Source organism: Pezoporus wallicus, unplaced genomic scaffold (assembly GCF_028554395.1).
Source record: "Pezoporus wallicus isolate ANWC-B61680 ecotype Strahan unplaced genomic scaffold, APGP_CSIRO_Pwel_v1 scaffold_6362, whole genome shotgun sequence".
In the NCBI taxonomy this organism is placed as follows: Eukaryota; Metazoa; Chordata; class Aves; order Psittaciformes; family Psittacidae; genus Pezoporus; species Pezoporus wallicus.
The window spans coordinates 6,393,110-6,409,164 of NW_026637663.1; the positions used below are offsets into that span (position 1 = coordinate 6,393,110).

Below are 16,055 nucleotides of genomic sequence, written 5' to 3' on the forward strand. Positions count from 1 at the left end.
ATACCATGACACCACAGCCTGCTGATAACTTCTCCCAGAAGATACACAAAGACCTCCTCTTTTCCCTGGCCCTTCTCCTCAGAAGACAGCTGATTTCCTGTGCCTTGATTGCCTTTATCTGGAGGCATCGCCACCTGGACCTGCTACCAGCTGCAGCAAGGTAAACACTTGAGCCAAAGAGCCCTTTCTTTCCAGCCCACTGCCTTGGGAGCTTAGGGACGCCGGAAACCACCTTGTGCTCCTCCACACCTGGGATGTCACCGCTGAAGCAGCTGTCCCTGTGCCTCAAGGGGCTGTGTGTTTTATTCATACATCCTTTACATGGGAAGGAATTGTATTTGAAGCTCTGTGGACACCTGCCTGACACTACAGAGGCAGCTCTGAGCCTGCAGGATAGCATCAACAAAGCAGGGTTGGAGTGGTGGTAGCAGCAGACATGGGGAGCAGCTTTGGGAAGTCACTAAAGCTTGTTAACCTTAAAGGTGGAGGGCTGTCTGAAAGATCAGCTGATGCTCTGGCAACGCCCTTGGGAAAGGCAGCCTTCAAGAGCTCTTGCCCTCCTCTGTTTATTCTGAAAATAGGATAAAATCAGCACCGTGGCTGTAGAGCTCTCCCTCAGCATACTACCCTATATTTTTCAGCAGTAATCCTTCTTTGGATCTCAAAGCGGTTTGTGTTGACACAGATTGAAAAGCACTGGTTTGTACCCTCTCTATTATTTGCAGGGCACGTGTTGAGCTAAATGGTGCCCAGCTGCTCCCACAGCAAACCCTGCTGCTCATCTCTGCTGCAGGATGTGGTGAGTGGAATGCCAGTGCTGGCAGGGGCACTGCCACTCAGAGGAAGGCCTCACATCTGCACTCCCAGCCTTAAAGCATTTCTTAAGTGTGAGTCTGGATCTACATGTTCAAATACATACCCGTACTTGGGGCTTCCTTTATTGACCTTCTGGCATGGGCCCTTGGAGCAGTCCTATTGCCAAACTTTCACTTCAGCCAGGTATGCTGGGAAGGGTTCCTTGTTTTTCTCATTACAAGCTGTTAGCCTTGGGCAAAAGTGTGACTCAGGGAGCTGAGGCTTTGAAAAGAAAACGTAGAGCACTGCAACACCTGCAAGAAATGTGGTCAAAGCTGGCAATACTAATAGTGTCACCCTGGCCCAAGTACCTCACCTGCCTTAATGTACCCACTCTGGTGACTGGCATCTCCTTCTGAGCCATCCCAAGAATGGGAGCTCACCAAAATGTATCTCATAACCCATTAGCACTTTAACAGAGGGATTATGGAGCCCTCTCTTCATGTCTAACTAAAAAGACCGTAGTAGAAAATTTGCTTTAGCTACAGAAAGATCATATGAGCAGAAACCCCTCCTTGATCCCAGCTGTTCTTGCATACCAGAGGAGAGGAGGGGGCATTGCTGTTCCTGCAAACATAGAGAGCTCAGAATCCACTTCAGGGGATGCTACAGCCAAAAGCCAGTCTGGCTTCCCATGCTCCGCCCCTACACACACCCTAAATATAGGAGCACAGCCCACAAGCCAGACAAGAAAGATTTCAATACCACCACCAGGAACAACAATAAACTGCAATACAGACCTTATTTCTAGCAGTGGACAAGCAGAGATACCTCAGAACAGGTCAAAAAGCCCCCTTGCTGTCATCCCCCAAACTTAGGCATCAAGGAGAGAAAAGTACCTGGCTTCCTATAGCATATGTTTTTGCTCAGAGGTCTCCATCTAGATAGCCAGAGCTCTTTTGAACACACTTGGGTCTGAGGTGGTATGAGGGGAGGGTAACTCCAAAGGCTGCATCCAGCAGAAGAGCAGGGAGCCAGTCTGAAACCCCTGGTTAAGAGACCGAGCCACATTCAAAGCTTCATTTCCTACAAGGGTGGTGAAATCAGTCCGTGGGAATCAGTCTCTGTTGCCACAGCCCTCAAATAGCTTGGGCTATTTGTCAGCTGGTCATAGCAAAGAGGCTGAGTATGTTATGTGGCTAATGCAAACTAATTTTTCCTACACTGCTGCTAAAGCATTCAGAGGTATTTTCCACTTAGTAGCTTGAGAATTGAGGCTTCTAGCACATGCCATACTTAATTCTCTAACTGAATATTGAGAAGAGCAGTGATTTGAGAAAGAAAAACAAAGACTGGCATAAATACATTTATGAGATTTTAGATTAAAATGTGAGTCTGATATTTCCAGGAAAAATATAAAGCAGAATTTTTAAATACCACAGCTATGCTTGTCAATAGCCCATATTCAGCTCCTCCCGCAGTCTACCAGAAAGGATGAATATGATTTTTGCTCATTACATCTCTGTGGTAGAACAACAGACTTCCAATGCACGGGTCGCTATCTGGATCTTACACTAACAGCTACAATCTCCGCCATGCAAAGCCAAAGTCAGGCTTCAGAAGGACAGACGCAGCTGGTACCTGGCTGACCAGCAGTGTGAAAATGCAGCACGGCCATGGGCTGGAGTATGCCCCCCAGAAACAAGGTGCAGGGATGCAAAATGCCAGCAAAGGAGAGGTGAGAATTATTCTGAGGTGGGTTTACTTTATAGAATGTCGTTTGGATGCAAGAAGTGAAATAATCCGTGGGGGAAGAAGTCCTTCCCATTCATTTCCCCATCATCCCATCCCAGCGGTTATATTGCACAGAATCACAGAATGGTTTGGGTTGGAAGGGACCCTCGGAGATCATCTGGTCCAACCCCCCTGCCAAGGCAGGGCCACCTAACAGCAGGTTACACAGGAACATGTCCAGATGAGTTTTGAATGTCTCCAGAAGGGGAGACTCCCCAGCCCCGCTGGGCAGCCTGTTCCAGTGCTCTGCCACCCTCAGTGTAAACTTCTTCCTCATGTTGAGGTGAAACTTTTTGCGGTTTAGTTTATGGCCACTGTTCCTCATTGGGCTTGTCCTCCATACACTGACTTACTGGAGGGAGTTTGTGAACTAGTGTCACCATTTCACAAACCAGCATCCCCACGCCAAGATTCCCAGAGACCGAGAAGCAAGAGCTTTGTCCCCAGTGTAGCTGGGGCATACAACCCCCCCTGCAAGAACCGGACATGCTCCTCTGGGCCCAAGGGATGCTGCCCCATGACCTGGGACCGCGTTTTGTACACGGTTCGGCGAGCTCCCGATGGGCACCGCAGGTCTTGGGGTCTGCTCGCTCAAACACAGCGCCTTGTCCTGCGCGGGCCCTCCGGCCCACCCCCGTTTCACAGCCCGCCGTGCGCCCGCGTCCTGCGGGCAGCCTGGTCTCCCGCCACGTGTCGACGGCAGCTCGGGGCGTCCCCTCTGGCTCCGACACGGCCCGGGCCCGCCGCCAGCTGCGTGAGACCGCCCGGGACAGCCGGGGCCCGCGGGATAGCGGCCGCCGTGCTCCTCGAGCGCCCCCTCGCGCCCCGGCCCGGCACTGCCGCCACAAGGCGGGTGCGTGGCGCGCCGCGTCGACCTCTGTCTCCCGCCCCGCGCCGGCCCTTCAGCGCCAGCCCGGGGCCCGCTGTTAGTGCAGGGGGCGCTGCGGGAGGGGCGGTCGGAGGGGCCGCTCGGGCGTGCCGGCTGCACCCAGCTTCTCCGGAAGCAACCCCCACCAGCTTGGGAAGACGTGGAAGGGGTGTGACGGGAGACGTTGTGACCGGTTGTTGTTGCTCGAAAGCGCTCAGGCTCCTAAAACGCCGTGCCAGCCAGCCTTCGGTGTCTCAGACCTCACTGCCAAGAGCCGCACTGAGGAACTGCTCTCGCTTCAAGCAGAATTCCTGGGTGTTTCATACATCAGCTTGAGCACGCACCTCCAGACCTTACCTCTGCATATAGCTCCGGCAGTTGGTGCATCTCACCACAGACCTGGGGCAGTACCATTCCCCCCTGCCCACACTGTATCACTTTATTTAACCCACACAGGATTTGGTGGTGCCACGAGAGGTCCCATCCTCAGAGACAAAACCATCCTATATATTATGGTCAGCAGCAGTGCACTCCAACAGGCCAGGTGCTATTACTTGCCAAGCAAGGAAACAAAACAAAGTGACAAAGCCATTCAGGTATAGGTGACTTCGTATTTGCCTATTATTTAATTTTACCTCCATAGAAAGCTCGATGTGTAACCTAGCCACCTCCTTCCAGCATCCCCAAAACTCCCCCCCCCCCCCCAATTTACAAGGGAACCCCAGTCAACAAGCTTCTTTGGGATGGGGATAGTTATACTATGGCACTCCTTCATAGGTCCATGTGTCATGCCTGGCCTCAGATGCAGCCACCGGGAGGATGCTGGTATATCTCTCTGCATCCCTGGGAGTGCCCACACTCAGTTTTCTTGACCAGCTGCCACGAGCAGCTCAGCTTGTCTCTTCAGTCAGATTCATCTCCCATCACTGATCTCACTGACTCCAACCTGACTTGAGTGGGTCCTCGGTGCCCGACAGCAGCCTGATGCCAAAGCAGCCTCCAAGAGTGGTAGGGAAGAAAAAGACTTGTTCCAGTGACTACAGTGCCTCTGGGGTTGCCATCACAAGCCAAGATCATATGGGTTAGAGCCTGGCAGCAATTTCATTTCTACAACATGCCTATCACACAAGGAATATGTCACTGACATGCACCGCTTAAAGGGAAAAAAATAATGAAGATAGACAATTACCTTTTTCTATCCATACTTTATTGCAGGTATACATATAATTATTTATATTTTATTTTAACAAGAAATTCCTTTCATGGAAAGGAGAAACTTTTACCATTAAAATAGAGTGATTATACCATGAGTATTTTACAAATATATACAAATATTGGCAGCTAGTTTCTAACATGAGCTAATAAATGCTTACACATTACCCTCTACCAAACTAATCCAAAATGAAAATAGCAAGAGACCTTCTAAATCTAAAGACAAACAAAAAATAGACCTATTACTAGAAGGAACAGGGTTGTGGTGTTGTTTGTTTTGTTTTTTCATATGAATACAAAAACTTGCATAATAGATATTCACAGTGCTTTTAAGATATTCATTCATTATCAGTTGATACACAAAAGCGTCCAGTCTCCCCTTCATACACATATGTAACTTGCAGTTCTGGAGGAAGCTGCATAAACCACAGAGATAAGACAGTCAGACCTGGAGAGTCTGCCTTCCCCACCAGCCATGAATAAATACAAGAAACCCTTATGTACATACAAGGCAGTGGATGCTCATGCAAGAGCCAATTATACTGGTTTTGGGCATTGGTATGCTTTACAACCAGTGACAGCAGGATTACAGGTGGATTTCACCAAATCCATTGAGTGCTTAGTCATTGCAACAAGAAACTACCAATCTGCCTTGTGGCAATCACCACTTCAGTAAGGTGGTTAGGCTGAAGCAGGTATGAATGTGATTGTCTTTTGAGACAAGTGTGCACAGATGTGAGCACGTGATGCACACACACGTTTTATGATATTTCTCCAAACAACTATACCCACTGAATTTTGAGCTTCTTTCCTGTTAACAGCCATTGCCACAACCACAAGTAACTGTATGCCTGCATGGTTGGAGAGCAAGTTTAGCAGGACTGGTGCTCCAGACCCCTCACCTTTCCCTTGGACAGACAGGCACCACTGCTGTAAAAACCATACCTCTAGCTGTGATGCTGCAGAACTAAGGCTGCTCCCTGCAGCACAGCCCCGGGCCTCCTGGATCTGGGTTGTGTCTGTCTCCCATGGCTTATGGCTAAACAGAGCCCAGGTAACAAGGAGCAACCAACAGCAGGATACTTGACTGTTTGTCCATTTAGATCCATTTAGGGGAGTATTTTGGATGACGTAAATACACCTCAGGTACTCTGTAAAGGTGTTTTGGCTTTGCTTAGAATAAAAGAGGTTATGGTGAATACACAGCTCCTAATTATTCATTACAAAAAGGAAGAGTAGTGTGATCAAAGCGGTCACAGTCAAATAAGTCATGACTATGGTGAGCTTGTGCTCATTCATTCCTCAAACACCCAGCTAGGGTTCATCTCAGGGGATGTACAACCACAGATGCCACTTTAGTAAATGCAGATGAACCTGCACACACTGTCTCTACACCTCACTCACTTGGATAGGCACAGCGAGATGAAAAACTTCATAGATCTGCTATTTTAATAAGTTATGGGAACACAATTAAGCCTGCAAGCCCACTGTCAAAGCAGCAGCTCCAACCCTCCTCATTGTGGTCCTCTTTTCCTTTCCTGAATCTGGCTATCTTCAGCTTTTGAGTGATGGACACTGTACAACACACACTTCCTCAACCAGAACAGTATCAGTCTGTTTCTAGAGTTCACAAAAGAATTATTAGCTTCCACCTGCAAGGCTGTCAAAACCTGGGCACAGGTTACACATGCCTGTAAGTACAAGCTTCCCAAATGCTGGGAATTGATATGGGAAGGAGGTACTGGGGGAAGGCAGGGAAGGAAATCAAATGAACATAGGCTTATTTGGATCTAACAAGGTAGCAGGATGCTTTCCACACCAAGTGTTTCCATCAGATGGCATAATTAACATTATTTTCCTAGTGAGAGCCAGCACAGCCAGCTCCACCACTCAAAATCACCAAACAAGTACCCTTTGTTTGACACACAAACATCCTATGCTTCCACCACTGCCAGCCCTGCAGCACCACACACACATTTGCATGACCTATCCATGACTAGGTAGGACACAGTCACTCCGTCTGTCCTTCCAAAGTGACTTTTCTCTGGTCCATACTTGCCTCCTAAGCAGAGGGAAAGATTTCTAAGGAACAGATTTATTAAAAACAAAGGAAAGAACAACATTAAAGTATGATTCAGCGTTAAGGGGTGATCATGCCTGGGCAAATTCTCCAGTCACACTCCTGTCTTCAAGAGCCAGTCAATTAACTTGGCCGCTTCTGAGAGCACAGAAGACAAGTCACTTGTTTTATTCCCTGTCCCATCTCCCCAAAGATATAAGCATTTATTTACCAATCTGCATCACAGCAGTAGTAGTAAACAGCTGAGAGACGGTTCAATTTGTTGCATTAAAGAAAAAAGGAAAAAAGAACACATAATGTATTTGGCTGGATGCTTACAATAAAACAAAAGAAAGAAAAAAAATGAAAGAAGAGCTTCTGGCAGAGCAGGTCTTGCTCCCAGTAAAGTGAACAGGCAACTTGTGTTCATTACAACAGCAACAGGCTAGACACTTTCAATACACGGCTCTTCAAATGTGCTCAGAGTATATCCTGGCCTGACAGCTGTTGGCAGTGGTGTAGCAGCACAAACTCAAGACAATGCTAGTGTACAGATAGTTTGGTTAACTTAAGTGAACCACAAAAGAAAGGCAGGAAGATAAACTGACACAGACTTTAAATTTCTTTCTGATAAATCCATTTAAGACACAGTGTTTGCTTTACTAGCTCAGTGCCAGTTTTGGTCCAGGGTTTTTTGGTTTTCATGTTGGTTTTGTGACTGCTAATGGTGCAGGCCACTTATATTTTCTGCTCAGACAGACACTTCAAATGCAAACATTAAGTGCTACACTCCAGTTGATTTGCCCTTTAGTCAGGTCTGCAGAAGTGATGCCACTTACTGATTATGGAGCTGAATAAACAAAGCTGCTCACAATCTCCTGCAAGAACCAGAGTGACATCACACGTGTTAATGAGGTATATATTTCCATGACGAGCTGTTTCCTGGTATGGAAGAACTCCAATCTCATTACACCACAAATTCCTCTGGGAGCTGGTCTTCTCCAAGAAGATCCAAGGAGAGGCAGTTCATGGATCGCTTCCCATAAAGAGCAGACTTGGTTTTGCAGTCTGCTGTGGAATAAACGCAGCCATAGATAGACAGCTTATCCTCCAGGCTGCAGCCAAATGTGTAGCTGTGGGACGTGTCTGAAGACAGCGTGGCACTTAGTGGTGGGTGCCGATGCTTGTAAAGGCGGATGTCATCCAAACTCTGGCTGTGCTGGTCTGTGCAGCTCCTGTTTTTGAGCGATCTGACCTGTCAGTTCAGTCACACACACAGGAATAAGACCAATGAGCTCAGACACAGCCTGAGGTTGCTGGCTATGCATGCTACAAGTTTCCCAAAATTGTTCTTCTACTCCTTCAAAAGAGCCCCACCAGCCTGAAGGATGTTGGCTTAATGAAGAAGCTGTGAACCATTGAGAAATTACAAGTGCATTAAGCTGCCCTGCCACATTCAGCCAGATCCTGATCTGTCTGCACAGTGTCCTCAGTGTCCAGTACAATGTACCAAATACTTGACAGGTATTGACACCTGACTGACCTGGTACTTCTTGGGAGATCCATGCAGTCATCCTCAAACGGAGGAAGTGCACGTGACAAAAAATTACTCCAACAGCAGATGAATATGCCGAGTTAGTGAAAATCTAATAAGCTCAAAAGAAGGTTCAAGAAGGCAACCATGCAAACTGGTAAGTGTCCAAAATGGTGTAACACCTAATGGTGCTACTGTGTCCAAAATTAACTAAGTGTGACATACAGTTTCATCTACATAACTTTGTTTAGCAACGAAGAAAACAGGAGTGACATACCAGCAGTAATTCCCAGAGGCAGCATCTTACTACACAAGCTGTAGTGACTCAGCCTCTGTGGAGAAATTACTGACCATTCCAGACATTTCCAACTTCCCCACCTGTTTTTTCTTACTCTGTCTCTTAAATTATCAGCTTTTAAATGCTAACATTAAGGCTGATTTCAGGAATGTAATTTTTAAACAAGATACTTCTGTCAGAAACGCAGAAAACTTCCTCCCAGTATCATTTCTCTCACCTCCACAGGATGGGAATTAAAAACTACCCTGAGGAAATCCTGTGCTGGCTCAGCCGTGCTCCCAGAAACAGGCACATGCTGTATAGTCTAGTCAATGCTAAGGAAATCCAGTCCTGCAGCATGGCCTTGTAAGGAAGTTTGTGAGGTTTTTGAAGTACCAAAGTGGCAGCCAGGTCTTTGCAATTGCTTAGGCAGTCCTATGTTGATCAGAAACATTCTTATAAAGCAGATGCCTCCTGATCAATTAACAGTACAAAGCATGTGCTCGTAAAAGCATTAACATCAAAAGCATTACTTTAAGCAAAATGCCCGCTCCCTGCCTTGCAGTCTGTGAGTCACTCCACTCATATAGGAATAAGTTCATTAGGATTTGTTCAGCTTTGGAGAAAAAAGTTAAAAACCTAAATCATTCTTTTAGCAGATAAGGCTAATTTGGATTCAGAAAGGAAAGAAATGGTGGAGACTTGGCTTTGGTTTTGTTTTTATCTACCCCAGTGGGTACAGCTATACTTTGAAAAGAAATATTGTTTGGCCTTAGAAAGGCATTTTAATAGGCTTTTTCCAAGCACAACTTACGATATAACATATTTTACCATATATAGTTGTCTTTTCTCAAGGGCTTGATGAAAAGAAAATGTTGACAACAAAGACTTAAGCACACACATAGTATAATCACACAAATAATAGTAATTAGGAGCTTGAGCATCTGGTTTTGCTCTGATGTGAGCTCCTTTTGGCTTCAGGAACAGGAAGATTATCAAGTTTGCAATGCACATCCAAACTGCATGGATGTGTGGCTATGACTTGGCTCTATCTTGCACTGAAAATTTGGAAGTGGGTTATTTTCCATTTCCCATTTCTGGAAGGCAGACAGAGCTGGACTGCAAGATTTTCCCACCGATGGCTCCAAACCCCTTTATGCTATTCTGGGCCCAAAGGCTGCTCTCATCCTACTCCTAGTGAGCAGTAGCTGGCCAGCAGCTGGTTTTGGTTACACCATTTAAAAATCAGTCAAATCCAGACTAGTTAAGGTCATCTGATTTACTGCTGTCTCCATTGCACTAGACCTTGGTTCAATGCCCACACACCGACCCTCCTGCAAAGCACCCCCTTACCTGATGAAGGGATTCCACACTTTGGCCTCTCATTTTTATTAGCGTGACTTGGACCACAGACAACGATTCCTGATTTATAGCTACAAAGGAAAAGGAAGAAGTGAGAAGCATTGCAGATTTGAGGTTTTGTGGGCTGCAGAAAAGGGAAGTCGTTCTCACAGGCCACATTCAAGCAGTGCTGGCTTATAGGTATAAATATACATCAGTAAGCACCCTCAGCGCTCTGGAAGGTTTGCTCACAAGTAATTCTTTTCGCCCCTAAGGATTAATGTTTAAAAACCTCAAGAATACAGCTTCTCACCAATGTGTCCCATATTCACCCATCTTGTTTTGCTATAAAGGCTGCGTGTCTTATGGCCAGACAGCTTCTGTGTGACTCCATTCTCTGGCATTCCCTGTATTATAAGCCACAGACCTTTACCTCTTCATCCCTGTGACTAGCCTGTTAATCTGTGGTTGAACACCTCGTCTGTTTTGTGGTATACAAGATTTTACAGCAAATTCTTTCATGACAAAAGGTTATCTGTTCATCATTAACCGAGTATAACCTTGGCAAATTTGGAGAAGGGAGACCTTGAGGAGGACAGAGAAGAGCAGCATAGTATAATACAGGGTGCTCGCCTTTAACTGCTAGATGAGCTGACTTCAAACCATGTTGCAGTAGGGCAATAAGTAGTACTGGCAGTAGTTTGGAAGAAGATACAGCTTTCTTACATCCCCTCAGATTACGTCTGGTGCTAAAGCCTAAAGAAAAGCATTGAGCAGTAGCAGAAAGCCGTCTCACCTTGGCAGCTAGCAGCATCTAGAGGAAGAGATTCAACAGATTCTCCCACAGTGGCCTCCTCTAACTGGTCTCCCTCTAAAGGCTCATCTACAGGCACCTCCTCTGGCTCATCTACTGCCAGCTCAAGCTCTAGGAGGAAGAGAGCAGCAGGAGGAGGGTTAGCATTACACTTCCGCTCCAAGCTGCTTCACATTCTCTTACTCCCCGTTTTCCTGCAGGAGTAGAAAAGAGCAGGTTTAGAAGTTGATCTGCATCTCCAAAGCCTTTACCATCATCCTGAGATTCGTCTTCAGCCCGCCCTTTGCTGCCACTGTCAATGCCTGAGCTGCCGTAGCTGATGGTTGAGCTGCACGATTTCTCTTTCTTGTGCACCCGGTCGATGCTGAAGGGCTCATCCACCGACATTTCCACTGACACCCGGTGCCTGGAGTCAGCCTCGATGCCTGATGTGTGGGAGCTGCCGTGACTCCCCGTGGACTGGCGTGAGAGGCGGTTGTCTCTCCGGCTGCCCCCGCTGCTCCCGCTGCCACGCGAATTCTTATCGCATGGGTCTAGGTCCATGTCCAGTGTGTCACTGATATAGGACTCCCGGTAGCGCTTCTTCTCTGAGGAAGAGAGGCGAGAGAAACCAGTGGGAATTTTAAGCAGGACTGATGGAAGAGTAGCAAAAACAACATGGGCTGGGACAAACCAACCATTAAACAACAGCTGCAGCTACTGAACAGGTACAGAGACAGCTTTGTATTTTGCTTCCTCAGCAGATACCAGGATGCTCAGCTAGTTGTAAAAGAATTAGTGAGTCATGCTTGCAGTAAACCCAGCATCTCCTGAATTAGAACAGGCAGGTAGAGGCAGTTATGATACAGAAAACAGTAGCTTCCAAACTGAAGGAAAGGTAAAAAAAAAAGGGGGGGGGAGGGGAGATTACTCAGCTAACCCAAGTGCTCAGGTTTTAAGAACCGAGTGCAATGATACCTTCTTGAAACAGTCAATAACGTGTGGAGACAGCCAAGAACAGGATCCCTGTGGCTGGCATTTATTAATGATTTATTAATTATTTTCCGATGGCTTGTACCTGTTACCTACAGAGAGGTGTGCTGAGGGTGGTCAAGAAATCCATGAGACACTAGTAGACACAAACCAATCAAAGGCCTTTTGCACGCACACTTGATTAGTGAGCCTTTCTACAGGCAACTGGCACGTGCCACTGGCTGCACCCACACAGCTCAAGGCCACTTTTATAACCCCACTGAAGAGAAAGACAACCAAGCTAGATGAGACCAAGCCCTGCCTTGCCCTATACACTGATTCCACGCAACCGGTGATCACCACTTACACTCCTTAGAGCTAGTTGAGATGGGACGTAACCAGAAATAAGTTTCCAACCAGAAACAAGTTACCGACTACTGCTGGCTGACTTCTACTGACCTTGAGCATAACAACACAACTCTTACAAACCCCAGTGAAAAGAGAGAGAGCATGAATGGAGAATGCAGGGAACAGCAGTTAGGAAAGAAGTGGGGCAAAAAAGGCACTCAGGAGAAGGCTAGAGGGAAAGGACACAATCCTCTGAACGAAAACCTATGCAATGTGTTAAAAACAGTCACCAGGTAGAGGCAGGCTGAGAAGTTGTAGGAGATCCTGCTTGCAGAGTTGGAAAATGGAACAGCACAAGCTGGGAGGTAATGAAACAACTGAAATTTGTCTGGAACAATACTAGGGACTGTCAGTTCACATCACTGTTGCTACAGAGAGGGGACCCCATCAGAAGAGACAAATTCTGGGAGTTCTGATCTCCTCTTGGGCTTTACCACCTGCAACTCCTAGCTCTTAACTGTCAGACACTATAGACTAAATTGTGTGCAGTCTTTAGCAAAGGGCACTAAAAAATAAAGACACAGGCTCACAACTTGTACTGCTGCTTGAACACAATAAGATCTAATCCCAGTGGAAAGCTTTTTATTCAAAATTACTTCCACTTAGAAACATGTGTCAAATGTGCACAAATTGGGAGCATAAAGAGCAAAGATCTCCTCACTTAAAGTAAGATATTACTCTTCTACTGCACTCACACTTTCTGACCAGAGTCTAGCAATGTGAGAACCATAAACACTTCCCAGTAATGGAATTGAAACATACCTAACACCTCTGTTTCTCTCACTGGCTTCCTGATAAGGCAGAAACACCATTAATTAGGTAGAGAGCAGCCAGCATGAAGCAACAGCAGAGCCTAACTCTTCCCCTTACCAAAGTCACCTACTCTTCCATCACATACCTTCAGCCTCCTCCAGTTTTTGGATTTGCTTCAGCACCGGTTGGATATTGAGAAAGAGCCGGTGGCTATTGCTGAGGAGCTGCAGCAAGTGCCGTGACCTGAAGGGGCAACCCGTGTAGTAAACCAGTTTCCGTGCAGAGGGCAAACCATCTGGCTGGATCTCAAATTTTTTCCCCTGCATAAAGAGGAGAGATGCCAGTGAAATGAGCATGTTTCCAGCCACAAACCTACCAGAGATAGCTGCAGTCTTGTGTGTATGAGTAACAGGACTTGACATGGCAGAATGGGCTTTGCCAGGTCCCAGGTTGACAGCCCAATGCCAGATGGCCTCTGTTCCGTCATACTCACCAGAAACGCCAGCTTCCCAATGTGTGACCAGGGAAAGTCGTAGAGGAGCTGTCGAACGTGGTTCACCTCCTGCAACACATCAAGCTCAGATTGACACAGGGACTGGCAGGTACAGGGTGGAGTCAGCGATGTGCAAAGAATTTGCAAACAACCAAGAATGTGAGATATGTGGGTCCTGGTGCTCGCAGGGGAGGCAGAGGAGCCGCGGCTGGGGGGAGGACAGGGAGCTGGGCAGAGTTAATGCTACACCAGAAAGCTTTCAGAGCAGTCTGTTACCTGATAGATGTGCATTCCTCTGAGGGTCAGGCCCAGGATAACTGTCGGGCGATCTTCCTTCTTATCCTGAAAGAACAGAAGAGCTCAGAGTAAAAGGTTAATCTATAAAGACCACACTCTTGTTCTAGCACCTACTGCAGGAGAGGTAGCAGGACTCCTCTATCAGGCAGATTCCATCAGCTCATTCAGTTTTTATTGTGCTTGTAAAAGGCACCTTGCCTTGTTGACCCCTGAAATATCTACACCTAAAATCCCCTCTTGCTGGGCAACTCAAGCATTTCACCAGCAAATGAACACCCTAGCTACCCTGGCCAGGCAATCCAGCTTTAGTGATCTGAGAGCATGGACTCATCTGAGAGCATGACTGCTCTTAGAGGTACCTTGTAACCTCTCATGCTGCTATGTGCCATGTTTGCTGTAACCATGAACATGCACCACTCACTCTGCAGGTGACAGGGAGCCCAAAACAGAAGGGACACATGTCCCCTTCACCTTGCCACAGCACTGCTGCTAGAACCCAGGGACTTGCTGGACCTTAGGTGTCCCTTGGCAGGGAGAGGGCTAATCAATGTCCAGAGTTACAGAAACTTTCTTTATAACCTTTTGACCTCAGTGTTTGGAGCAGGTGATCTTAAATGTTTGCAGCTCTGCTGGAATACTGCCTTGTTTTTCCTCATACCGTGTCTTGGTATGATATACTGTCTCTAATGAGATTCCTCTGCTTGAAGACCAAAAAAATATCATAAACCAGTTCTTTCAGTCCTTCCTGGCATGGCAGACTAAGGGAGGGGAACACATACTTTTCTTGCTAGGAGGAAGAAGAACATTTTGGGGTAAAGATTTATGGGGCACAGAACTCAAACTTGCTATCAAAATTTTGCCTCCTCATCTGGCATGTAAGATACAAGCCTCATGCTTATATCATCCCATTACTTCCCCCTTTGCCCCAGTACCATCTACGTCTCCAGTCTGAAGTCATTAGGAAATGCTTTCTGCCTCCTAAGAGCTTTGTAAATCAGTATTGGTCTGGAGGGAAGACATGGTGCTCAGTGCTGTGTTTTCCTTCAGAGTTCCCAACCTCAGTAGCAGGCATGAGGAGGGCGTAAGACAAAAGTAACTGCTACTGAAATCTCAGGGCAGCCAGCACACCAACACATTCACCTGGCACCCCTGCGTGTGACCCAGGTATCACCTAGGAGGAGGAAATCTCCTCATAAGATGAGATAACTGTGTCACACAGCAGGAAGAAGAGCACATTGTAGATCAAACAACACATGAAAGAGTCAGCAATGAATAAAATATAAATTCAAGTTAGACAGGAATTTGGATATTAAGAACAACTATTTCACAGCCCCAGTGTTTTCAGATATAAATTATATCCTGTCCTGCCAGGTGGATTTCTTATGGCATTCAAGTATAACCAAAAATCTTACGACTGCATCATTAACAGTACTGGAATCAAAACTGTGAGGACAGAGGAGAGGTAGGGGGAGCATCTACAGTTTGCAAGGAACTGAAACTAAGCCTGGACTGTAGACCTGGACTGTAGAACAAACTGGAACTTATTTCTTCCAGAAAAATGCTCCAGTAACCAGAACTGCTAGATCTGGTCAAAGGACATGGTTACCTCCCAGACATAATTCCCACTGAGCACAACCAATCAAGATACTTAATTATGAGTCTGACAAATTAGAATATCTCCATTTGGAAAAAAGAGGTCCAAGGCATTCCTAATTGCATGAGCAGGTTTCACTCGCTTTAAGCTGAACAGAAAACTTCTAATTCTAGACCTAAACTCTCTTAGCATGTGAAAATGAAGTACATTCTGTTTAAGCCTGCTTGGGTAAGGAGTCTAAAACTCAGGGACAAACAACACAGGAATCCAAAAACTGACAGCTGAAAAAACACCAACCACTCTAACAGGGTTGGAGGCGTAAGGGAATAAGAAAGTCAGGATGACTCAGTGTCACCTCAGTTATTACATGGCATTTATGTGAAAGCTGGCCAACCTCTTGTCACCATTTCAACTGACTGTACAACAACAAAAAAAAGGCTTCTCTGTGATTCCTGATGCAAGTCCATTGACAGGCAGGGACAAAAATCAAGTTTTGCCATTCTGCTGCCAGTTTCTTGGCCAAGGAACAAAACCAGGTTGCAGCTATACCTGTGTATCGACAACAGATTTGTCTGCGGGGACAGGCCTTGTAGGCTGAAAGTTTTAGACTTGTTTTGCACGTTCAGTGGTGCACCCAGTTAATGATGGGAGGGAAGGTCAAAATAAGAAGGAATTTGTTTAACCTTCTGCAGCCTGTAGAAGTGGACAGGCACATCTTCCAGCAGGCAGGACTCCTTAATGAACTTCAGCACTGCTTCCTTAGCACTCAGCCCTTGCTGTTCTCGGTGCATCTCTGGGGCATGTTTCAAGATATAGTCGCTCCCCCTCTTTGCAATTATCTAAACCACAAGGAAAACAAACAGGT

At 46.4% G+C, this 16,055-nt stretch overlaps 1 protein-coding gene across 3 annotated transcripts in view; it reads right to left on the reverse strand.

The window, feature by feature from the left end:
* Positions 1–5,992: 5,992 nt before the first annotated feature.
* FRMD1 (FERM domain containing 1) overlaps positions 5,993–16,055 on the reverse strand; it is a 40,645-nt gene continuing 30,582 nt past the window's right edge. For 2 of the 3 annotated variants that reach the window (XM_057406960.1, XM_057406959.1), the window contains 8 exons: positions 15,874–16,029; positions 13,576–13,641; positions 13,300–13,368; positions 12,952–13,126; positions 10,946–11,281; positions 10,677–10,805; positions 9,893–9,972; positions 5,993–7,983 (listed from right to left, as the gene is read on the reverse strand). In XM_057406960.1, coding sequence (XP_057262943.1) covers positions 7,696–7,983; positions 9,893–9,972; positions 10,677–10,805; positions 10,946–11,281; positions 12,952–13,126; positions 13,300–13,368; positions 13,576–13,641; positions 15,874–16,029 — 1,299 coding nt within the window. In that variant the 3' untranslated portion in view covers positions 5,993–7,695. The remainder of the gene's footprint in view (positions 7,984–9,892; positions 9,973–10,676; positions 10,806–10,945; positions 11,282–12,951; positions 13,127–13,299; positions 13,369–13,575; positions 13,642–15,873; positions 16,030–16,055) is intronic. The other variant, XM_057406961.1, reaches the window with a different exon arrangement.